The 27,500-nt window shown below is 50.3% G+C and overlaps 1 protein-coding gene across 1 annotated transcript in view; it reads right to left on the bottom strand.

Annotated features, from left to right (window-relative positions):
- The window catches only part of LOC137083485 (intermembrane lipid transfer protein VPS13B), a 183,556-nt gene that overhangs the window by 115,633 nt on the left and 40,423 nt on the right, over window positions 1-27,500 (bottom strand). The window contains exons 17-24 of the mRNA XM_067449435.1: window positions 13,646-13,758; window positions 13,437-13,560; window positions 12,600-12,727; window positions 11,028-11,262; window positions 5,162-5,373; window positions 3,631-3,822; window positions 1,829-1,997; window positions 649-763 (exon numbers count right to left, since the gene is read on the bottom strand). Of these exons, the coding sequence (XP_067305536.1) occupies window positions 649-763; window positions 1,829-1,997; window positions 3,631-3,822; window positions 5,162-5,373; window positions 11,028-11,262; window positions 12,600-12,727; window positions 13,437-13,560; window positions 13,646-13,758 (1,288 nt within the window). The remainder of the gene's footprint in view (window positions 1-648; window positions 764-1,828; window positions 1,998-3,630; window positions 3,823-5,161; window positions 5,374-11,027; window positions 11,263-12,599; window positions 12,728-13,436; window positions 13,561-13,645; window positions 13,759-27,500) is intronic.

The raw sequence follows: 27,500 nt of genomic DNA, 5'->3' as shown, positions 1-27,500 counted from the left end.
TGTGAGAGAGTGAGTGTGTGTGAGTGTGAGAAAGTGTGTGTGTGAGTGTGTGTTAGGGTGAGTGTGTGTGAATGAGGGAGTGAGTGTGTGAGTGTGAGAGAGTGAGTGTGTGTGAGTGTGAGAAAGTGTGTGTGTGAGTGTGTGTTAGGGTGAGTGTGTGTGAATGAGGGAGTGAGTGTGTGAGTGTGTGAGTGTGAGAGAGTGAGTGTGTATGTGTGTGTGTGTGAGAGAGAGAGTGTGTGTGTGAGTGTGAGAGCATGAGTGTGTGTGAGTGTGAGAGAGTGAGTGTGTGAGTGTGAGAGTGAGTGTGTGTAAGTGTGAGAGAGTGTGTGTGAGTGAGTGTGAGAGAGTGAGTGTGTGTAAGTGTGAGAGAGTGTGTGTGAGTGAGTGTGAGAGAGTGAGTGTGTGAGTGTGAGAGAGTGAGTGTGTGTGAGTGTGAGAGAGTGAGTGTGTGAGTGTGAGAGAGTGAGTGTGAGTGAGTGTGAGAGAGTGTGTGTGAGTGAGTGTGAGAGAGTGAGTGTGTGAGTGTGAGAGAGTGAGTGTGTGTGAGTGTGAGAGAGTGAGTGTGTGAGTGTGAGAGAGTGAGTGTGAGTGAGTGTGAGAGAGTGTGTGTGAGGGTGAGTGTGTGTGTGTGTGTGTGTTGCTCACCTGCTTCTGTAGTGATCTATGTGGAAGCTTCCAACTTTACACTTCACCTTTGTATAAACATCCTGAACGTCTACAGATGCGCTGATGTCCTCCATCTCTGCCATCACACACAGCTCTGAAACACACACACACACACACACACACACACACACACACACACACACTGTATTTACTGCATCTGCATTGATGAGCCGAGCATCACGAGCAGTCTCAGGTGGAGGCCGAGGCTCATGAAAGCTCAGACCGGAAGCCTTTAAGATCTTCATCCCTCCAGAGCGAAGAACGACCGGAAGTCAGACCTCCTCTCATCTCACTCAATCTGCAGCAGCAGCAGGTCAGGGGTCAGCGCTCCGCTTGTTGTGTGTGTATGTGTGTGTGTGTGTGACCGGAGGATCGTGTCAGTGCTCTGTCAATCTCCGCTCGTTCTGTGTGAGTGTGTGTATGTGTGTGTGTGACCGGAGGATTGTGTCAGCACTCTGTCAATCTCCACTTGTTCTGTGTGAGTGTGTGTATGTATATGTGTGTGTGTGTGTGTGTGTGTGTGTGTGTGTGTGTGTGTGTGTGTGTGACCGGAGGATCGTGTCAGCGCTCTGTCAATCTCTTCTTGTTCTGCTGTCCCTGCAGCTGTGATCCCGAGCTCAGAGCCGCTTCCTGTTTCCTGTTCGGAGGAGCCATGTGTCCGTTCTGCTCCAAACAGCCACGAGGAAAACAACAACAAACAACAGAGCAGCGAGCCGGAGCATCCCAATGGAACACACACACACACACACACACACACACACACACAGAGGAGCGAATCCTTCCGCACATCTCAGATATGCTCTCGCTTTCCTTCCGGATCACAACATATCAACCACTCAAGTGACGGCTCACATGGGTTTATGAGACACTTCATAGCAGAAATGTGTGTGAGTGTGTGTGTGTGTGTGTGTGAGATGGGTAGGTTTAGGGGCAGTGTGTGTGTGTGTGCGTGTGTGTGTGTGTGTGTGTGTGTGTGTGTGTGTGTGTGTGTGTGTGTGTGTGTGTGTGTGTGTGTGTGTGTGTGTGTGTGAGATGGGTAGGTTTAGGGGCAGTGTAAGGGGCTGGAAAAAACGGTTTGTTTGGTACAAAAACCATTCCGTCTATAACATGTCTCCACATTTCACAAAAACAAACGTGTGTGTGTGTGTGTGGTCAGTACCGTTGTTTCTGGACGCGGTGTCGCAGGAGAAGAGCTGCAGTGTGAGTTTCGGCAGCATCCACTGCATCCAGACGCTCAGTTTCCCGCTAGAGCCGCTGATGCTGCAGGTCTTCTGCTCCAGAGTCATCGTCTCACACACCGCCGGTTCCTCAGTGTGTGCTGAATCCCCCTGAACACACACACACACACACACACACACACACACACACACACACACACACACAGACACACACACAGACACACACACACACACACACACACACAGATCTTGTCGTCTCTAACCTCTGGTATATAGATTACTCAGAACCGGTTTTACATTCCCCTAAAGGATTATTAGGAACCGCTGTTCAGTTTCTCATTAATGCGATTATCTAATCAGCCAATCACATGGCAGTTCTTCAGTGCATTTAGGGGTGTGGTCCTGGTCAAGACAATCTCCTGAACTCCAAACTGAATGTCAGAATGGGAAAGAAAGGGGATTTAAGCCGTTTTGAGCGTGGCATGGTTGTTGGGGCCAGACGGGCCGGTCTGAGTATTTCACAATCTGCTCAGTTACTGGGATTTACACACACAACCATTTCTAGGGTTTACAAAGAATGGTGTGAAAAGGGAAGAGCATCCAGTATGCAGCAGTCCTGTGGGAGAAAATGCCTTGTTGATGCTCGAGGTCAGAGGAGAATGGGCCGACTGATTCAAGCTGATAGAAGAGCAACTTTGACTGAAATAACCACTCGTTACAACCGAGGTATGCAGCAAAGCATTTGTGAAGCCACAACACACACAACCTTGAGGCGGATGGGCTACAACAGCAGAAGACCCCACCGGGGACCACTCATCTCCACTACAAATAGGAAAAAGAGGCGACAATTTGCTCAAGCTCACCAAAATTGGCCAGTTGAAGACTGGAGAAATGTTGCCTGGTCTGATGAGTCTCGATTTCTGCTGAGACATTCAGATGGTAGAGTCAGAATTTGGCGTAAACAGAATGAGAACATGGATCCATCATGCCTTGTTACCACTGTGCAGGCTGGTGGAGGTGGTGTAATGGTGTGGGGGATGTTTTCTTGGCACACTTTAGGCCCCTTAGTGCCAATTGGGCATCGTTTAAATGCCACGGCCTACCTGAGCATTGTTTCTGACCATGTCCATCCCTTTATGACCACCATGTCCCCATCCTCTGATGGCTACTTCCAGCAGGATAATGCACCATGTCACAAAGCTCCAATCATTTCAGATTGGTTTCTTGAACATGACAATGAGTTGACTGAACTAAAATGGCTGCCACAGTCCCCAGATCTCAACCCAATAGAGCATCTCTGGGATGTGGTGGAACGGGAGCTTCGTGCCCTGGATGTGCATCCCACAAATCTCCATCAACTGCAAGATGCTCTCCTATCAATATGGGCCGACATTTCTAAAGAATGCTTTCAGCAGCTTGAGGATCAACGCCACGGAGAATTAAGGCAGATCTGGAGGAGAAAGGGTCAAACACAGTACTAGTGTGTGCTCCTAATAATCCTGTAGGGGAGTGGATATATATATATACACATTTTATTTGGTGTTTTTATAAAGAAATCAGATTTTACATTTGTATGATTGAATGTTTTATTGATCTTAATTAGTGTGGGAAGCGTTGTAAGTGTGGGAGGATGTCAGAGCATTGCATTGTGGGTCTGAACGTCTGGTGCTCCAGGCAGAAGGCATGTTGAGCTGAGTCGACTGTTTGATTGATGATAAAGTGTGTAAGAGTTTGTGTGTGTGTGTGTGTGTGTGTGTGTGTGTGTGTATGTGTGACCTCTGACCTCTGTGGGCTCGCCCAGGTCAGCTGAGGGGCTGCAGGAGCTGGTGTCCGGTGGAATAGGGGAGGGGCCAGCAGGCGGCGCTGAGGATTCTGGGAAACCTGCGGACGGCCTCTGGGACCCTCGGCTCTGCATCCGCTCAAACACACTGAAGATCTGAGACCAGCGACACCATAGGCTGAACACCAGCTGGACCTGAGGCGCACACACACACAGACACACACACACACAGACACACACACACACAGTCAGAACACCAGCTGGACCTGAGGCACACACAATCGCATACGTCAGCTCTCCTTTCAGCCAATAGCAAACCACAGCCGTCCAATCAGCTCCCCCAGACACACTCAAGCCCCGCCCACATTTGTTCTTGTTTGCTAAGCGCTTCACTCGCTACACGGCCCAATAGCGGAGAAAAGACGACGAGTCTGAGACCTGCAGTTAGTCGAGGAGTAATCACGTATTCCTCCGACTCCAGCAGACAAATGTTCTGCAGCTGACATTAAAACAGAAATGCTGAGCATGTGTCCAATGAGAAGAGCTCAGTGTGCTGTGTCCAATGAGAAGAGCTCAGTGTGCTGTGTCCAATGAGAAGAGCTCAGTGTGCTGTGTCCACTGTCTAGACTCTCCAGCGTGTTTGTGGTCTCGCTTTAGCAGCAGCTCATTCTGAAAACACAGAGCTCGAGTTCAAGCGCTTGTGCTTTTGTGAGCGGCGTCCCGGGTTTTAAAGGGATTGGTAACAGCCTGTAGTGTCTTTACTATTATAACTGAATTTATTAATCAAATCTAAGAATTTATCATGAAAGATCATGCAGACATTTAATAAGATTTAAAAAAATGGCCTTTATAAAATTAAATATCGCCCTGGGGTGAATATAACAAATATGCAGATTTAGTCGGCCTGTTAAAGCGGACAGAACATTGATGAGAATATTACTACACAATCAATATATCTAGACCACCAATTAAATTAAATTAAATTGATTAAATTAATGTTTAAGTTGTTATTTACAAGAAATATTGGAACTGTTACTAACGTTTAACTGCTGTAAAAAGCGTCTTATTTGTTTAAAGTGTTAGCAAACCGTATGTTACTGCACTTCTGTGTCCATTATTGAATTTTGCCCATACTGCGGTTAATCATTTGAATCGTTGCCCAGCACTAATTAATATAAATCCAGCTGCTCGTGGTTTATGTTCGTTCATGCACATTAACTAATGTTACCAAGATTCTAATCACGCATTAGTAAATGGTCAAATTAATATGAACAAAGATCAATAAATGCTTTATAAGAGCCGTTGATGTTAACTAATGACCCTTATACACTGCTGTCCCCTCTCTGACCCCTGAAGGCCGCTGGGGAAATCTCACACTGACGGACGCATTAGCTGAAGCATTTTAATAATCTGTGAACGCATTTAGGAAAATCAATAATCGAATCGAAGCCAACCCAAAGATTCACTGCCCTAGTTTACAGTGTGCAATATTCAGCCTGAATGTGTGTGTGTGTGTGTGTGTGTGTGTGTGTACCTGAGGGTTGGAGCACTTGAGGCGCACCGGCTGCAGGTCCACATGCAGGCACATGATGAAGGCGTCTCTGCTCTCGGGCTGCAGCTTCGGGGCGGTGAGGGCCAGAGTGGAGGTGAAGCCCAGCGGCTCGAGCACACTGAGGGACCGCTGCTGTCCCAGGAGAGAGTACACACTCAGCTGACTCACACACACCGTCCAGGGGAACGCATCACCTGCACACACACACACACACACACATCACACTGAGGGACCGCTGCTGTCCCAGGAGAGAGTACACACTCAGCTGACTCACACACACCGTCCAGGGGAACGCATCACCTGCACACACACACACACACACTGAGGGACCGCTGCTGTCCCAGGAGAGAGTACACACTCAGCTGACTCACACACACCGTCCAGGGGAACGCATCACCTGCACACACACACACATCACACTGAGGGACCGCTGCTGTCCCAGGAGAGAGTACACACTAAGCTGACTCACACACACCGTCCAGGGGAACGCATCACCTGCACACACACACACACACACACACACACACACACACACACACACTGAGGGACCGCTGCTGTCCCAGGAGAGAGTACACACTCAGCTGACTCACACACACCGTCCAGGGGAACGCATCACCTGCACACACACACACACACACTGAGGGACCGCTGCTGTCCCAGGAGAGAGTACACACTCAGCTGACTCACACACACCGTCCAGGGGAACGCATCACCTGCACACACACACACATCACACTGAGGGGCCGCTGCTGTCCCAGGAGAGAGTACACACTCAGCTGACTCACACACACCGTCCAGGGGAACGCATCACCTGCACACACACACACACACACACACACACTGAGGGACCGCTGCTGTCCCAGGAGAGAGTACACACTCAGCTGACTCACACACACCGTCCAGGGGAACGCATCACCTGCACACACACACACACACACACACACACATCACACTGAGGGACCGTTGCTGTCCCAGGAGAGAGTACACACTCAGCTGACTCACACACACCGTCCAGGGGAACGCATCACCTGCACACACACACACACACACACACACACATCACACTGAGGGACCGTTGCTGTCCCAGGAGAGAGTACACACTCAGCTGACTCACACACACCGTCCAGGGGAACGCATCACCTGCACACACACACACACACACACACACACATCACACTGAGGGACCGCTGCTGTCCCAGGAGAGAGTACACACTCAGCTGACTCACACACACCGTCCAGGGGAACGCATCACCTGCGCCCACACACACACACACACACATCACACTGAGGGACCGCTGCTGTCCCAGGAGAGAGTACACACTCAGCTGACTCACACACACCGTCCAGGGGAACGCATCCCCTGCACACACACACACACACACACACATCACACTGAGGGACCGCTGCTGTCCCAGGAGAGAGTACACACTCAGCTGACTCACACACACCGTCCAGGGGAACGCATCACCTGCACACACACACACACACACACATCACACTGAGGGACCGCTGCTGTCCCAGGAGAGAGTACACACTCAGCTGACTCACACACACCATCCAGGGGAACGCATCACCTGCACACACACACACACACACACACACTGAGGGACCGCTGCTGTCCCAGGAGAGAGTACACACTCAGCTGACTCACACACACCGTCCAGGGAAACGCATCACCTGCACACACACACACACACACATCACACTGAGGGACCACTGCTGTCCCAGGAGAGAGTACACACTCAGCTGACTCACACACACCGTCCAGGGGAACGCATCACCTGCACACACACACACACACACACATCACACTGAGGGACCGCTGCTGTCCCAGGAGAGAGTACACACTCAGCTGACTCACACACACCGTCCAGGGGAACGCATCACCTGCACACACACACACACACACACACACACACACACACACATACACTGAGGGACCACTGCTGTCCCAGGAGAGAGTACACACTCAGCTGACTCACACACACCGTCCAGGGGAACGCATCACCTGCACACACACACACACACACACACACACGTCACACACACACTGAGGGACCGCTGCTGTCCCAGGAGAGAGTACACACTCAGCTGACTCACACACACCGTCCAGGGGAACGCATCACCTGCACACACACACACACACATCACACTGAGGGACCGCTGCTGTCCCAGGAGAGAGTACACACTAAGCTGACTCACACACACCGTCCAGGGGAACGCATCACCTGCACACACACACACACACACACACACACACACACACACTGAGGGACCGCTGCTGTCCCAGGAGAGAGTACACACTCAGCTGACTCACACACACCGTCCAGTGGAACGCATCACCTGCACACACACACACACACACACACACTGAGGGACCGCTGCTGTCCCAGGAGAGAGTACACACTCAGCTGACTCACACACACCGTCCAGGGGAACGCATCACCTGCACACACACACACACACACATCACACTGAGGGACCGCTGCTGTCCCAGGAGAGAGTACACACTCAGCTGACTCACACACACCGTCCAGGGGAACGCATCACCTGCACACACACACACACACACACACACACACACACACTGAGGGACCGCTGCTGTCCCAGGACAGAGTACACACTCAGCTGACTCACACACACCGTCCAGGGGAACGCATCACCTGCACACACACACACACACACACACACACACACACACACACACACACACACACACACACACTGAGGGACCGCTGCTGTCCCAGGAGAGAGTACACACTCAGCTGACTCACACACACTGTCCAGGGGAACGCATCACCTGCACACACACACACACACACACACACACACACACACTGAGGGACCGCTGCTGTCCCAGGAGAGAGTACACACTCAGCTGACTCACACACACCGTCCAGGGGAACGCATCACCTGCACACACACACACATCACACTGAGGGACCGCTGCTGTCCCAGGAGAGAGTACACACTAAGCTGACTCACACACACCGTCCAGGGGAACGCATCACCTGCACACACACACACACACACACACACACACACACACACACTGAGGGACCGCTGCTGTCCCAGGAGAGAGTACACACTCAGCTGACTCACACACACCGTCCAGGGGAACGCATCACCTGCACACACACACACACACACACACACACTGAGGGACCGCTGCTGTCCCAGGAGAGAGTACACACTCAGCTGACTCACACACACCGTCCAGGGGAACGCATCACCTGCACACACACACACACACACACACACACACACACACACTGAGGGACCGCTGCTGTCCCAGGAGAGAGTACACACTCAGCTGACTCACACACACCGTCCAGGGGAACGCATCACCTGCACACACACACACACACACACACACACACACACACATCACACTGAGGGACCGCTGCTGTCCCAGGAGAGAGTACACACTCAGCTGACTCACACACACCGTCCAGGGGAACGCATCACCTACACACACACACACACACACACTGAGGGACCGCTGCTGTCCCAGGAGAGAGTACACACTCAGCTGACTCACACACACCGTCCAGGGGAACGCATCACCTGCACACACACACACACACACACACACACACACACACACACACACGTCACACTGAGGGACCGCTGCTGTCCCAGGAGAGAGTACACACTCAGCTGACTCACACACACCGTCCAGGGGAACGCATCACCTGCACACACACACACACACACACACTGAGGGACCGCTGCTGTCCCAGGAGAGAGTACACACTCAGCTGACTCACACACACCGTCCAGGGGAACGCATCACCTGCACACACACACACACACACACATCACACTGAGGGACCGCTGCTGTCCCAGGAGAGAGTACACACTCAGCTGACTCACACACACCGTCCAGGGGAACGCATCACCTGCACACACACACACACACACACACACATCACACTGAGGGACCGCTGCTGTCCCAGGAGAGAGTACACACTCAGCTGACTCACACACACCGTCCAGGGGAACGCATCACCTGCACACACACACACACACACATCACACTGAGGGACCGCTGCTGTCCCAGGAGAGAGTACACACTCAGCTGACTCACACACACCGTCCAGGGGAATGCATCACCTGCACACACACACACACACACTGAGGGACCGCTGCTGTCCCAGGAGAGAGTACACACTCAGCTGACTCACACACACCGTCCAGGGGAACGCATCACCTGCACACACACACACACACACACACACACACACACACACTGAGGGACCGCTGCTGTCCCAGGAGAGAGTACACACTCAGCTGACTCACACACACCGTCCAGGGGAACGCATCACCTGCACACACACACACACACGTCACACACACACTGAGGGACCGCTGCTGTCCCAGGAGAGAGTACACACTCAGCTGACTCACACACACCGTCCAGGGGAACGCATCACCTGCACACACACACACACACGTCACACACACACTGAGGGACCGCTGCTGTCCCAGGACAGAGTACACACTCAGCTGACTCACACACACCGTCCAGGGGAACGCATCACCTGCACACACACACACACACACTGAGGGACCGCTGCTGTCCCAGGAGAGAGTACACACTCAGCTGACTCACACACACCGTCCAGGGGAACGCATCACCTGCACACACACACACACACACACACACACACACACACACACACTGAGGGACCGCTGCTGTCCCAGGAGAGAGTACACACTCAGCTGACTCACACACACCGTCCAGGGGAACGCATCACCTGCACACACACACACACACACACACACACACACACACACACACACTGAGGGACCGCTGCTGTCCCAGGAGAGAGTACACACTCAGCTGACTCACACACACCGTCCAGGGGAACGCATCACCTGCACACACACACACACACGTCACACACACACTGAGGGACCGCTGCTGTCCCAGGAGAGAGTACACACTCAGCTGACTCACACACACCGTCCAGGGGAACGCATCACCTGCACACACACACACACACACTGAGGGACCGCTGCTGTCCCAGGAGAGAGTACACACTCAGCTGACTCACACACACCGTCCAGGGGAACGCATCACCTGCACACACACACACACACACACACGTCACACACACACTGAGGGACCGCTGCTGTCCCAGGAGAGAGTACACACTCAGCTGACTCACACACACCGTCCAGGGGAACGCATCACCTGCACACACACACACACACACACACACACACACACACACACACACACACACACACACACACACACACACGTCACACTGAGGGACCGCTGCTGTCCCAGGAGAGAGTACACACTCAGCTGACTCACACACACCGTCCAGGGGAACGCATCACCTGCACACACACACACACACACACACACACACACGTCACACTGAGGGACCGCTGCTGTCCCAGGAGAGAGTACACACTCAGCTGACTCACACACACCGTCCAGGGGAACGCATCACCTGCACACACACACACACACACACACTCATACCCTCCTCCAGCACGGGTCTGGGCAGGCTGACGGGCAGCTCCTGCTCTCTCTCTCTCACACACACACACACACACACACACACTCGTACCCTCCTCCAGCACGGGTCTGGGCAGGCTGACGGGCAGCTCCTGCTCTCTCTCTCTCACACACACACACACACACACACACACTCGTACCCTCCTCCAGCACGGGTCTGGGCAGGCTGACGGGCAGCTCCTGCTCTCTCAGACACACACACACACACACACACACACACACACTCGTACCCTCCTCCAGCACGGGTCTGGGCAGGCTGACGGGCAGCTCCTGCTCTCTCAGACACACACACACACACACACACACTCGTACCCTCCTCCAGCACGGGTCTGGGCAGGCTGACGGGCAGCTCCTGCAGCGGCTCCATCCTGCGGTGTCCGGCGCTCCACACACTGATCTGGGGCAGACTCAGCACCAGCGTCCCCGGCATACTGGCCTGGCTGTGGTACCAGCAGCGGACCGTCCCCGGCACGTCCCCACTCATCAGAGTACTGGGAGACGGGAGGCTTTCGGACGGGAGGAACACACACCACGACTGCAGCTCCACCTGCACAGAGCACACAAAATAACACACTCACTCACTCACTCACACACTCACTCACTCACTCACTCACTCACACACTCACACACTCACTCAAACACTCACTCACTCACTCACTCACTCACTCACTCACTCACTCACTCACTCACTCACTCACACACTCACACACTCACTCACTCACTCACTCACTCACTCACTCACTCACTCACTCACTCACTCACTCACTCACACACTCACACACTCACTCACTCACTCACTCACTCACTCACTCACTCACTCACTCACTCACTCTCACACACTCACTCACTCACTCACTCACTCACTCACTCACTCACTCACTCACTCACACACTCACTCACTCACTCACACACTCACTCACTCACTCACTCACTCACTCACTCACTCACTCACTCACTCACTCACACACTCACTCACTCACTCACTCACTCACTCACTCACTCACACACTCACACACTCACACACTCACTCACACACTCACTCACTCACTCACTCACTCACTCACTCACACACTCACTCACTCACTCACTCACTCACTCACACACTCACTCACTCACTCACTCACTCACTCACTCACTCACTCACTCACTCACACACTCACACACTCACACACTCACACACTCACACACTCACTCACTCACTCACTCACTCACTCACTCACTCACTCACACACTCACTCACTCACTCACTCACTCACTCACTCACTCACTCACACACTCACTCACACACTCACTCACTCACTCACTCACTCACTCTCACACACTCACTCACTCACTCACTCACTCACTCACTCACTCACTCACTCACACACTCACTCACTCACTCACTCACTCACTCACTCACTCACTCACTCACTCACTCACTCACTCACTCACTCACTCACTCACACACTCACTCACTCACTCACTCACTCACTCACTCACTCACACACTCACACACTCACTCACTCACTCACTCACTCACTCACTCACTCACTCACTCACTCACTCACTCACTCACACTCACTCACTCACTCACTCACACTCACTCACTCACTCACTCACTCACTCACTCACTCACTCACTCACACACTCACTAACTCACTCACTCACTCACTCACTCACTCACTCACTCACACTCACTCACTCACTCACTCACTCACACTCACTCACTCACTCTCACTCACTCACTCACTCACTCACTCACTCACTCACACTCACTCACTCACTCACACTCACTCACTCACTCACTCACTCACACTCACTCACTCACTCACTCACTCACTCACACACTCACACACTCACTCACTCACTCACTCACTCACTCACTCACTCACTCACACACACCTGTAGCGTGAGGTGCTTGACGGCGTTCCAGGTGTGTGTTATCAGGTTCTTCATGCGCTCCTCTGGACTCACGTGACATTCTTCAGATGATGGAAAAACCTTCACTGGAACAGAGAGAGGCCTCGACTCTACACACACACATGCACACACACAGACACACACAGACACACACACATAAACGTGTTAATGGAGATTCAGATTGTTCTTCATGTTCATAACCGCTGCAGGAAAACATCGATAAACAAAAACACAGTAAAAAAAACTTACACAATAATGCATGCATGCGCGCGCGTGCGTGCGTGCGTGCGTGCGTGCGTGCGTGCGTGCGTGCGTGCGTGTGTGTGTGTGTGTACAAATCAAACAACAAATAACAGGAAGACCAGAGAAGGAAGTGGAGTTAAGACCAGTTTTAGCGTGTGTGTGTGTGTGTGTGTGTGTGTGTGTGTGTGTGGAGATCGGTGTTGTGTTTCTGTTAATGGAAACCACACTGCAGTCATGGACTCGGAGAGTCTTTTGATTACACTGGAAATGATCAACATCTGTAGTGTGAAGGTCAAACCATCTCAAGCAGCTCCTGCAGACAAGAAACATGCAAAGCAGCCCAAAACCTCCCACACACACACACACACACACAAAGCTGCTCTCACACACTCCTCCTGAATGCACAAGAGGCGCCGGTGCTGTCCTTCAACAATACAATTTATTTTGAATAGACCTAAATAAATATACATTTGTCAGTAAGTGAGTGAAAGAGTGTGTGTGTTTGTGTGTGTGTGTGTGAAGGGTAGGTTTAGGGGCAGTGTGTGTGTGTGTGTGTGTGTGTGTGTGTGTGTGTACCCGTCACAGTCTTGGTCTTCACAGGGCTGCTAGTGTAGTCTGACGCCTGATTACTAGGTTTGGTTAGCGGTGTGCTGCCAACAGATGCTTCATCCTCCCTCCTCTTCTTCATCACCATGGAAACCTGCAAACATCACTCAGCATCAGTAACACACACACACACACACACACACACACACACACACACACACACACACACACACACACACCTGTTGAGTCTGTCTGTTTCCGCTAGCTCTCTGCGGGTGGAACAGCAGCCATGAGGACAGAACCGGATCCACATTGACAGCGATGCCCTGAACGCTCATCAACAGCACTGCACCTGCAACACACACACACACACACACACGGCTGGTGTTTAGGTGCTATATTACACACCGTTCACTCTCGCTTTCCACTGAGTAAAACATCAATTAGCTCAACCTGCCTATTAGTGAGTTACTGTATCACACACACACACACACACACACACACACACACACACACACACACACACACACACACACAATCACTTCATTCAATAGCACAACGCATCTGATATGCAGCCAAAAATAACATTTTTCTTCAATAAGCGGCCATGAAACTCCAGCCGTCTCCAGCCCAGTTCAGCGCTGAGGTCATGTAATGGCTGCCATGCCTGCGGGATTAACTGGGAACTCTCCGGCGTACATCAGAAGGCCTCAGTCACCAGATAAGAGCGCGGCCGTCCCGCTGATGAGCTCCACTACTTCCACAACGGCTTTGGGAGCGTCCGGGATCGTGTGTGTGTTTGTGTGTGTGTATGTGTGTGTGTGCGCCCTTGTTTATATTACATTGGGGGACCAAATGTCCCCATAAGGACAGTAAAACCAGAGACCTACATAACCTAACCAGCCAGCGGTCCCCACTTTTCAAAATGCTTATAAATCACACAGGAGGAGTTTTTTTGAGAAAGTAAAAATGCAGAATGTTTCCTGTGATGGGGCGGTGTGTGTGTGTGTGTGTGTGTGTGTGTGATGGGTAGGTTAAGGTTTATGGGGCAGTGTAGGGGGATAGAAAATAGGCCATTACACCTATGGAGAGTCTCCACAAAGATAGTAAACCAGACGTGTGTGTGTGTGTGTGTGTGTGTGTGTGTGTGTGTGTGTGAGAGAGAGAGAGTGTGTGTGTGTGTGTGTTCGAGAGCCAAACGAGGGCCAAACGGCTTCCAGCATCGCAAATGATTAACTGCGCGAGGACTTGTGTTTGTGTGTGTGTGACTGCATTAAAGGCTCATGTTCAACATCCTGTTGTGTGGCGCTGAGTTCGGCAGTCCTCTAAGAGCTCTATTAAGGGAACTTTATGGCTTTTAAGAGGCCGTGTGTGAGATAACGCACAGAAACACACACAAACAAAGCGTCCGGGCCACCTGCGGTCCGAGCGCTCTCTTCCTATCATGGCCCGAGCCCATTGCTATCATAAACACGGAGCGCTTCAAAGCCTGCGCGGGCCGTTGGAGAGCCGTACGAGGCTTTGAAGCGCGGAGAGCCTGTCAGAGCCATGCCTGTAATTTCAGGAGTCGTCTGCACCGGCCCTGCGACTGTAAACACGCAGCGGAGGAGCGGCATGCGGTCTGAAGTCAATGCCACACACCTGCGGCTGCCTCACACACACACACACACACACACACACACACTCTCACACTCTCACTCACACACACGCACACGCACACAAACACACACGCTCACGCTCACGCTCACGCTCACACACACACTCTCACACTCTCACTCTCACTCACGCACACGCACACAAACACACACGCTCACGCTCACACACACACTGCCCCTAAACCTACCCATCACACACACACGCACACACACATACACAGCCCCTAAACCTACCCATCACACACACACACACACACTGCCCCTAAACCTACCCATCACACACACACACAAACACAACCTTTAATCTGTCTTTAAAGATATTGTCTTTTAAAGTTACGGCGGTTTATTGCCTACAAAAATGGCCGGTTTGGACTACAGCGAGCTTCTTCCTGGGTTGGTGACATCATAAACCCTCGCTAGTCTCCGCTGATGGGACTTCTGCCCGTAAGGGGAAGGGGCGTGGCCTTTACCTGTGCTTCAGCCAATAAAAATACAGGACACTACATTTGGCCATCTGACCAATCTAAAGCTACGTTCACACCGAACGCCAATAGAGCGTCTGGAGGTCCTGCGGCGCGATGGACGCGAAGTTGAAGTGATTTGAGCGTGTTGCGCGATACGCGCGAGTGGAGCTTTTTGTGCATTCACGCGTTTGAAGCGAATCGTCTACGCCCGAGTTGAAAACTTTGAACTTTGGTGTCAATTCGCGGCGCGTTAACCAATGAGGAGCCTGCTTGCTGCTGTCACGTGGTAAAGTGACGTGATGAGAAACCCTGCATATAATAAAAAATGCTGATATTTTGCCACTAAATGTAGTTTTAATGCTTTCAGTTGAGTAAGTTGTTTAAAGCTAAAATATGTGGTTTACCTATAAAGACCACGCCTATTTAAACAGAACACTCTTGTGTTTCTGTAGTCGTGAGCTCCAGGCGATCAGCGCTCGTTAACCCCGGCGAGAGCAGCCTCTCCTCGGCCGGTCCTGCCGTGTGCCGCCGGCTCGGATGGCTCTGTAGAGGTTAAACATGAGATACACTTCATCTTGTGTGCATCTAACGGGTTAGGGTTACGTTTGGTGTGAACGCAGCGTGAGCATTGCGGAGCACAGACCCAGATCCTCCACAGGGGGGCAGTGATGAGCCGAGCGGCCGCAGGGCTCAGAGCAGTGCATGATGGGAGTCCTCACAGCTGCAGGAAATAACTGTGCAAATTAAGGCCAGAATGTGTCAAACAAACGACTTTAAAAATGAGCAGGAGAGAGTGGCACTGCGGACCACCCACAACCACCGCTTACCAGCCGACTAACAGCAGCACCTTACCGCGCACGTGTGTGTGTGTGTGTGTGTGTGTGTGTGTGTGTGTGTGTGTGTGTGTGTCTCTTGACTGAAATGTGGCGCGGTTCCTACTGAACACACCAGCCAGCGCTTGAGCTCTTACTGCAAACACACACACACACACACACACACTCTGTGTGTGGAGCTGCTGTTTTACAGGCCGCTTCAAACAGAACCCATAATTACTCATAAGAGCTCACAAACTGCTCACACACACACATTACACACACACACACACATTACACAAGAACTCAAAACACACACATTTCGACTGCAGCGTTGAGTCACATCATAGAAACAAGATGCCCAAGTACCGCATACACACACACACACACACACACAGTCCCTGAGCTCATGACACAGGACAAACTGAAGGACACTCAACAACCCTGAGGACTGAGTGAGAGAACACACACACACACACAGACTGTTTTTTTTTATCATGATGAGGACAGTTCAATACCATCTGCTGTGTTGCTGAACTTTCACCAAAAAAAAAACAACGTTATACTTTCTTACATTTTAACACTGTGGGTGTGGTTTAGATGTAGTGGGTGTGGTTTAGATGTAATGGGTGTGGTTTAGATGTAGTGGGTGTGGATTAGATGTAGTGGGTGTGGTTTAGATGTAATGGGTGTGGATTAGATGTAGTGGGTATGGTTTAGATGTAGTGGGTGTGGTTTAGATGTAGTGGGTATGGTTTAGATGTAGTGGGTGTGGATTAGATGTAGTGGGTGTGGTTTAGATGTAGTGGGTGTGGATTAGATGTAATGGGTGTGGATTAGATGTAATGGGTGTGGTTTAGATGTAGTGGGTGTGGATTAGATGTAGTGGGTGTGGTTTAGATGTAATGGGTGTGGATTAGATGTAGTGGGTATGGTTTAGATGTAGTGGGTGTGGTTAGATGTAGTGGGTGTGGTTAGATGTAATGGGTGTGGTTAGATGTAGTGGGTGTGGTTAGATGTAATGGGTGTGGTTTAGATGTAGTGGGTGTGGATTAGATGTAGTGGGTGTGGTTTAGATGTAGTGGGTGTGGATTAGATGTAATGGGTGTGGTTTAGATGTAGTGGGTGTGGTTTAGATGTAATGGGTGTGGATTAGATGTAGTGGGTGTGGTTTAGATGTAATGGGTGTGGATTAGATGTAATGGGTGTGGTTTAGATGTAATGGGTGTGGTTTAGATGTAGTGGGTGTGGATTAGATGTAGTGGGTGTGGTTTAGATGTAATGGGTGTGGATTAGATGTAATGGGTGTGGATTAGATGTAATGGGTGTGGATTAGATGTAATGGGTGTGGATTAGATGTAATGGGTGTGGTTTAGATGTAGTGGGTGTGGATTAGATGTAGTGGGTGTGGTTTAGATGTAATGGGTGTGGATTAGATGTAATGGGTGTGGTTTAGATGTAGTGGGTGTGGATTAGATGTAGTGGGTGTGGTTTAGATGTAATGGGTGTGGATTAGATGTAATGGGTGTGGATTAGATGTAATGGGTGTGGTTTAGATGTAGTGGGTGTGGATTAGATGTAGTGGGTGTGGTTTAGATGTAATGGGTGTGGATTAGATGTAATGGGTGTGGATTAGATGTAGTGGGTGTGGATTAGATGTAGTGGGTGTGGATTAGATGTAGTGGGTGTGGATTAGATGTAATGGGTGTGGATTAGATGTAATGGGTGTGGATTAGATGTAATGGGTGTGGTTTAGATGTAGTGGGTGTGGATTAGATGTAATGGGTGTGGTTTAGATGTAATGGGTGTGGTTTAGATGTAATGGGTGTGGATTAGATGTAGTGGGTGTGGTTTAGATGTAGTGGGTGTGGCAGAGCGGTGAGTCACCAGGATCCAAAGCCATTGATATAATGGATCAACATAACAAAAACACATCCAAAGATTGCAAACAACAGCTGCCTGCTAAATCTACACAACACAACACACACACACACACACACACGTTCCTAGTCTCTCTGGTGAAGAGGTCACAGGGTCAGCGGTCCTGAAGGGAACAGCCTGTCAGATCTCTGTGTCTAAAACTTCTGCTGTGCAAGTGTCACATTCCATCCCAGCGTTCCTATTGGCTGACCTCATTAATTACCCACTGTCTGTCAGTCCAGCAGAACCGTGAGCCCTAACGACAGGCCTGTAATTAGCTTAATTAATGACAGATTAACCCGCCTCGGCTCGGCTCGGCTCACCTTCAGCGGTCAGGAGCGCGCTGAGGGATCATGGGAAAGGCTCGGTTCTCAGCCCTCCCACACGGCCTCGTGTTTGGACATCTCCACTCGACCACGGAGACTCCAATCCGTTCCGCCAGCGGCACAGAACACTACCTGCCGAAACCCCTGAGCCATGTGTCCCGCGGTTATCAGTTAAACTACAGCCCTGCTAACTCTCCAGACCAGCCCAAGAAGAACAACACTGGGAACCACCAGCGGAGCCTGAAGACATGAGCACATGCTGCCAAACGTGCCGTAAAACCCTTTCTGAAGACACTCTGAGATCAGACGAACATCAGACCCTGAACTCCATTCAGCAAACCAGATGCAGAACTGCAATTTCAACACAGTATAAATAAATTAATTCAAAGACATTCTCAGCTGCAGCTCCAAACTTAAAACAGTTGGAAAGACAAAGACTAGTTTGAACATTTGGAAAAAAGTTTAAAACGCTGTGAAGTTTCAATGTTTAACGATAGACACATTTTTTTATTTAGTTGAAATATTTATTCCATAACTCTATAATTAATGAATTATGAAGAACGCTCCAGAATCATCACCGCTGTTGAGCTCTGTGGCTACTTCAGTAGTTCACACTCTCACACTGAAACTCGTCCACTTAATTTAGCAAAAGCCAGCCAGACAGACAGACAGACAGACAGACACTCAGACAGACAGACAGACACTCAGACAGACACTCAGACAGACAGACAGACACTCAGACAGACAGACACTCAGACAGACAGACACTCAGACAGACAGACAGACACTCAGACAGACAGACAGACACTCAGACAGACACTCAGACAGACAGACAGACACTCAGACAGACAGACACTCAGACAGACAGACACTCAGACAGACAGACAGACACTCAGACAGACACTCAGACAGACAGACAGACACTCAGACAGACAGACACTCAGACAGACAGACAGACACTCAGACAGACACTCAGACAGACACTCAGACAGACACTCAGACAGACACTCAGACAGACAGACAGACACTCAGACAGGCACTCAGACAGACAGACAGACACTCAGACAGGCACTCAGACAGACAGACAGACACTCAGACAGACACTCAGACAGGCACTCAGACAGGCACTCAGACAGACACTCAGACAGACACTCAGACAGGCACTCAGACAGACAGACAGACACTCAGACAGACACTCAGACAGGCACTCAGACAGGCACTCAGACAGGCACTCAGACAGACACTCAGACAGGCACTCAGACAGGCACTCAGACAGACAGACAGACACTCAGACAGACACTCAGACAGGCACTCAGACAGACAGACAGACACTCAGACAGACACTCAGACAGGCACTCAGACAGACAGACAGACAGACAGACAGACACTCAGACAGACACTCAGACAGACACTCAGTCAGACACTCAGACAGACACTCAGACAGACACTCAGACAGACACTCAGACAGACAGACAGACACTCAGACAGACACTCAGACAGACAGACAGACACTCAGACAGACAGACACTCAGACAGACAGACACTCAGACAGACAGACAGACACTCAGACAGACAGACAGACACTCAGACAGACACTCAGACAGACAGACAGACACTCAGACAGACAGACACTCAGACAGACAGACACTCAGACAGACAGACAGACACTCAGACAGACACTCAGACAGACAGACAGACACTCAGACAGACAGACACTCAGACAGACAGACAGACACTCAGACAGACACTCAGACAGACAGACAGACACTCACACAGGCACTCAGACAGGCACTCAGACAGGCACTCAGACAGACAGACAGACACTCAGACAGACACTCAGACAGGCACTCAGACAGACAGACAGACACTCAGACAGGCACTCAGACACTCAGACAGACAGACACTCAGACAGACAGACAGACACTCAGACAGACACTCAGACAGGCACTCAGACAGACAGACAGACACTCAGACAGGCACTCAGACACTCAGACAGACAGACACTCAGACAGACAGACAGACACTCAGACAGACACTCAGACAGGCACTCAGACAGACAGACAGACACTCAGACAGACACTCAGACAGACACTCAGACAGACACTCAGACAGACACTCAGACAGACACTCAGACAGACAGACACTCAGACAGGCACTCAGACAGACACTCAGACAGACAGACAGACACTCAGACAGACACTCAGACAGACACTCAGACAGGCACTCAGACAGGCACTCAGACAGGCACTCAGACAGACAGACAGACACTCAGACAGACAGACAGACACTCAGACAGACACTCAGACAGGCACTCAGACAGACAGACAGACACTCAGACAGGCACTCAGACACTCAGACAGACAGACACTCAGACAGACACTCAGACAGGCACTCAGACAGACAGACAGACACTCAGACAGGCACTCAGACACTCAGACAGACACTCAGACAGACACTCAGACAGACACTCAGACAGACAGGCACTCAGACAGACACTCAGACAGACAGACAGACACTCAGACAGACACTCAGACAGACACTCAGACAGGCACTCAGACAGGCACTCAGACAGGCACTCAGACAGACAGACAGACACTCAGACAGACAGACAGACACTCAGACAGACACTCAGACAGGCACTCAGACAGACAGACAGACACTCAGACAGGCACTCAGACACTCAGACAGACAGACACTCAGACAGACACTCAGACAGGCACTCAGACAGACAGACAGACACTCAGACAGGCACTCAGACACTCAGACAGACACTCAGACAGACACTCAGACAGACACTCAGACAGACAGACACTCAGACAGACAGACACTCAGACAGACACTCAGACAGACAGACAGACACTCAGACAGACACTCAGACAGACACTCAGACAGACACTCAGACAGACAGACAGACACTCAGTCAGACACTCAGACAGACACTCAGACAGACAGACACTCAGACAGACAGACACTCAGACAGACAGACAGTCAGCCACTCACAGACAGACACTCAGACAGACAGACAGACAGACAGCGAATCAGACACTCAGACAGACACTCAGACAGACACTCAGAGAGACAGCGAATCAGACACTCAGTCAGACAGCGAATCAGACACTCAGTCAGACAGCGAGTCAGACACTCAGTCAGACAGCGAGTCAGACACTCAGACAGACACTCAGTCAGACAGACACTCAGACAGACAGACAGACAGACAGACAGACAGCAAATCAGACACTCAGACAGACACTCAGACAGACAGACACTCAGACAGACAGACACTCAGACAGACAGCGAATCAGACACTCAGACAGACAGCGAGTCAGACACTCAGTCAGACAGACACTCAGAGAGACAGCGAATCAGACAGACAGACACTCAGACAGACAGCGAATCAGACACTCAGACAGACACTCAGACAGACAGTCAGACACTCAGACAGACACTCAGACAGACAGACACTCAGACAGACAGACACTCAGACAGACAGACACTCAGAGAGACAGCGAATCAGACAGTCAGACACTCAGACAGACACTCAGACAGACACTCAGACAGACAGACAGACAGACAGACAGACAGACAGACAGACACACAGACAGACACTCAGACACTCAGACAGACACTCAGACAGACAGACAGACAGACACTCAGACAGACACTCAGACAGACACTCAGACAGACAGCGAATCAGACTGTCAGCCACTCAGACAGACACTCAGACAGACACTCAGACAGACAGCGAGTCAGACACTCAGACAGACAGCGAGTCAGACAGACAGCGAGTCAGACACTCAGTCAGACAGACACTCAGACAGACAGCGAGTCAGACAGACAGCTGGCTGGTTGTGTATTAGGTCGGTGTAATATGCAGTCGGTCAGTCACTCCTGGGAAACTTCCACTGGATACTCAATGTTTCAGTCACTGCACCTTTGTGGGAAATCAATCCTGTATCCTGGGAATTAAATTACAGTCAGTAGCTGACAGGAAAGATCACAGTTTTCCAGCTGTGAGCCTGCCAGCACTGAGAGTGTGTGTGTGTGTGTGTGTGTGTGTGTGTGTGTGTGTGTGTGTGTGTGTGTGTGTGTGTGTGAGAGAGAGACTTGAATTTTAAACCTCTTTTAATTACAAACATTATAAAACAATTACATTACAACCCCCCCCCCCCACCACACACACACACACACACACACACACAAATATACCTACATTTACATAAAATAAGCTATATAAGCACATAAAACATTTTTCATTTATAACAATCCAACATAATTATTTATTAATCTGAGTTCGGATGTGGGAGGGGCTACGTTCGGCTGTGGGCGGGGCTGAGTTTGGCTCATCAGAAAATACCCCCATTGGCAGATCATTTTGCTTTTTTTAAAGGGGCGGTGAAACCAAGCCTGCAGTCTCCCTCTCATTTACTGAAGCTTTCGCGCCTCGATCGCCCCCCGGTGGCCGGTCCCAGTATAGCCGCCCCTCTGTGTTTTCTAATGGACGCGAGGCAAACTAAATAATAAAATTACACTTCAAAAAATTTCCCCCAAAGTTAGTTTATGTCACTGAAGGCAGTTATCATCACGATGATTTCATTTCAGGTGTTCGTTTTAAAATAAGTTTAGTTTTAGTTAGTTTTTGATGCTATTAAATCGGGGTGTGTGACGTCATGATTGACAGCTGAGACTGACGGCTTCTCTGAGTGAAGTTGTCGCTGAGGCACTAACGGACTTTTTTCGAAATTTTTGGGAGCAGATTAGAGCTTTAGCTTTAATTTCTACATTTCCATAACTGTTTATTTCACACCAACATAATTAATTGTTCTGCATCTGCGAGAGTGTGGGCGGGCTTTAGATATCGCCGCTGTACTTCCTGCTCTACTTCCTGCGCTCTACTGCGCAACTCCGGTCCCGAAATCGCTACTGCGCAGACTCGGTCCCAAGATGTCCGCGCCGTGCAGGCCGCCCTAAAAGCTTCAAATCTGCCAAGCGGAAACGGAGGATGTCGAGTCGTCCATATTTTTTTACGGTCTATGGGTGAAACACTCAGTGTCAGTCACTCATGTCAATCTTGAGTACCTATAGAGTAGTATTGCATCCTTCATATCTCCGAAAAGTCTTTAGTTTTATTATATTGGTAAAAGAAATATGGGCTGTACCGAGTCTTTCTGGAAAAAACTGAGTGCCTGGAGGCGTATCGAGTGGGCGGAGCTAAAGAATGACGAGGCGTATCGTGTGGGCGGAGCTAAGGAATGACGAGGCGTATCGAGTGGGCGGAGCTAAGGAATGACGAGGCGTATCGAGTGGGCGGAGCTAAAGAATGACGAGGCGTATCGTGTGGGCGGAGCTAAGGAATGATGAGGCGTATTGTGTGGGCGGAGCTAAGGAATGATGAGGCGTATCGTGTGGGCGGAGCTAAGGAATGACGAGGCGTATCGAGTGGGTGGAGCTAAAGAATGACGAGGCGTATCGTGTGGGCGGAGCTAAGGAATGATGAGGCGTATCGTGTGGGCGGAGCTAAGGAATGATGAGGCGTATCGTGTGGGCGGAGCTAAGGAATGACGAGCGAACACAAAGCGGTGACGTCCTCAAACGTGGAGAAACCCATCGCTATCTCAGCTAATACAGATAATGATCCAGAATCAGATCCGGAGGCTGAAATAAACTGAACAGGAGAAGCAGCAGCAGCAGGACGTCCGTCTCTGTGGTATGGACTGTATTTAGTGGCCTGTCAACATTTGTGTGTGTTTACTCGCAGTTTATGAGGACATGATTCGGTTTATGGACTATTGTATGCGACTAAACCTTAGCAGTAGCAAGCAGAACGGTTTAGCACGTCAGACGAGTGTAACGTTATACAGAGAACAGCAATGGAGTCCGTTAGCGCATCTGACTGACGAAGCGGCGATCGTGTCGTTTACTGATGTTTACTCACGCGACGATAGCCGACAGCACAGACATCTGAAGCAGTTTAACTCACCGGCTGCTTCCAAAGCAGGACCGAACCTTTATCGCTGGGACCGCTCCGTCAGAAACACACTTCTTTGGTATGATTTGGTGAAGTCCTGACAGCAGTGACCGTGGAGATCCACTTTGAGACGCGACTGAAGCGATGTTGTGAAGCTTCCCGGCATTTCTGCGTTCAGATCGGTTCAAATGCAGCGCTGCCTTCCCAGAATGCTGAGCTGAAGCGCTGAAGTCGCTCGACGTCACCCAGAGGAATAAAGTGGAGCGCGGCGCGGACTATAACGACAGAAGTGTTCACGGACGACTGGATCTGCAGCTGAGAGTGTGTATGGGCGTGCGTTTCCTCTCTCGCTCTAGTCACGCGCACACACACCCTACCGGGAGAAGAGCCCGTACGGCCCATACAAGGACCTTCCGCTCTATTAACGTCAAGCCGACCCATACTCGAAAAAAACTCTCCGACACTTGTGAGAAACCGGAAGGAGTATTTTTGACACAGAAATACTCCATCAAACGTCCAACATTAGTTTCTGAAACTTTGTCTATGTTTAGGATGGGAATCCGAGTCTTTAACAGTGGAAAGCTCAGTGTGCAGGAAACAGCATTTCACCGCCGCTTTAAGCAAAAACTCACTTCATTTAGATTTTTTTCCTGTCGTTCTGTCGTTTGACTGATCTAGTAAAGGCATCTCGATTTAAGAATGTTTAGATATTTGGACTGGAAACAAGAAAAAAAAACTACATAAGAAGAGCATTTCCATCACAGGCCTGAGTCTCTATAGCCCCTTTCCCACTGCGATTCCGGCAAACACACGGATAATGTGACCCGGCATTTGTTCCCGGGCCGCTAGATTTGGTCCATTCCCACTGCCAGCGTAATACCGTAATATGTGCGCTTTCACACACACCCGTATTGGTCCCGGGTCGAGTTGACGCGTGACATCCGGATGTGACGTATAACGGCGAGTGATCTCCGCTTCAGCGCGGATAGTAAGGAGCTCCGTGGTCTCGACTGGTGTCCAGTTTGCGCTCATTTCTGCTCGTTTAATTTGAGTTTCTTTTGTATCCGAACACTCTCTGCGTTTAAAACACCGACGAGCTCTTCTGGCACTGCAGGGGTGTGTTACTGAAGAAACAAGCTCTAGGAGTCGCACGATAACTACACACACGCTGCGGCATTAGTTTGGGCTTTTGTTCACACAGCGCTCGTCCCGGGTCGAATCCCGCAATATTACTAGAGCCCCGACCCCGGTTCAGTTCGGTAATCAATCCCGGGACGCGGTGCTTTCACACAGAAGGAGACCCGGCAATGCTCCGGGAATACTGCGGGCCCGACGTGCAGTGTGAAAGGGGCTCAGGAGAGGAACACATGATAGTTCTCTCAGCTCTAGCAGAACAGAACCAGTGTGTGTGTGTGTGCGTGTGTGTGTGTGTGTGTGTGTGTGTGTGTGTGTGTGTGTGTGTGTGTGTGTGTGTGAGCGGTTAGCAGAGATCAGAGCTAGTGGACACGAGATCAGGTTTCAGACCGCGTGTTGCTCGATCAAAGCCAATCCACCTGCTCACACACACCGCACACAACACTCCTCTTACTCAGTCACGTCTCGTCTCCAGTCTAAATATCTGAACAGTCCTAACTCAAGATCATTTCCTAGATCAGTCAAACGACAGGAGATATTTTTCCTTGTTTTGCTGAAAATCAAATCTAACTGAAGAGAGTTTTTGCTTAAATCAGGCCAGCTGACCCGCCGATGGGGAGAGGAGAGTAATCTGATTTCTGACTGAAATCTTGTTTCTCGTTTCCGTCCCAAACAGAGACGTTTCTTCCCGTGTGTCATCACTCGACTGACGCTTCACCTGTCCGTCAGCGTTTAATGAAACGGTCTGTCTGCAGCGGATCTGTCGAGCGGAACATTAAAGCCGGCTTTGTTCTCCGCACCGAGCATCTTCTGCGATCGACCCCTGCGTCTGATTAAATGTAGCATTCTGAAATCCCAGAGTTCTGAGAAAGTCATAAATCAAACTCTCACAGCTGCAGGAGTGCCTGAGGAGAACACATGGCCCCGCGCCGCCGCGCTCGCTCCTATCATCATAAAGCTCGGCTCGCCTGGCGGATCCCAGGGGATGAAAACAGAGTCGGAGACGGAGAGAGTGTGTGTGTGTGAGAGAGAGAGAGAGACACCTGCAGCCTGAAGGGCCTGCGCTCGCCCCGCACACCCGTAAAAGAGCCACTGCGCTAATCCACACGCCACACAACTCCTCTGCCAGATGTGTGACGGAGCCGCTCATGTCATACTGAATCCCACAATGCAATGCGGCAAAAGAACATCAGCTGCGAATTTGATCAGACTGACACTAACGCCGCTAACTAGGGCTTCCCTGGTCACGAATCAATAAACACACAGCACAGGCCAGACGTTTGGACACATTACTGTAATGTTTCTTCTGCTCATCAAGCCGGCATTTATTTGATCAAAAATACAGAAAAAAAGTAATATTGTGATCTATTATTACAATTTGAAATATTAGTTTTTCAGTGTGTTCTCCTCTAAATGCTGATGTATTTGAGTGCTCAGAGCTGAATGTTCAGGATGGTTCCTCCAGTCTTCAGTGATCATGATCATCAGAAATCATTCTCAGATGAGGATTCATTAGGAGTGCTGGAGACAGCTCTGATGATCACTAATATACGCTCTTAACCTGAGATACTTTTATAATACTTTGATAAATAATTTTTTCTTTTTTTGAAATAAATCAGTAATTGTATTCAGCAAGGATGTTAAATTGACAGTAAAGGAGATTTATATTATTTAAAATATGCTTTTATTTTGAATAATTCTTTTGAGCCTTTTATTCCTCAGCTATATTAGTGATCAGAGCTGTGTCCAGCACTCCTAATGAATCCTCATCTGAGAATGATTTCTGATGATCATGATCACTGAAGACTGGAGGAACCA

The sequence above is a fragment of the Pseudorasbora parva genome, chromosome 7, assembly GCF_024679245.1.
Source record: "Pseudorasbora parva isolate DD20220531a chromosome 7, ASM2467924v1, whole genome shotgun sequence".
Taxonomy (NCBI): Eukaryota; Metazoa; Chordata; class Actinopteri; order Cypriniformes; family Gobionidae; genus Pseudorasbora; species Pseudorasbora parva.
The sequence above is the reverse complement of the archived record's forward strand: the minus strand, read 5'-3'. Positions and strand labels throughout refer to the sequence as shown.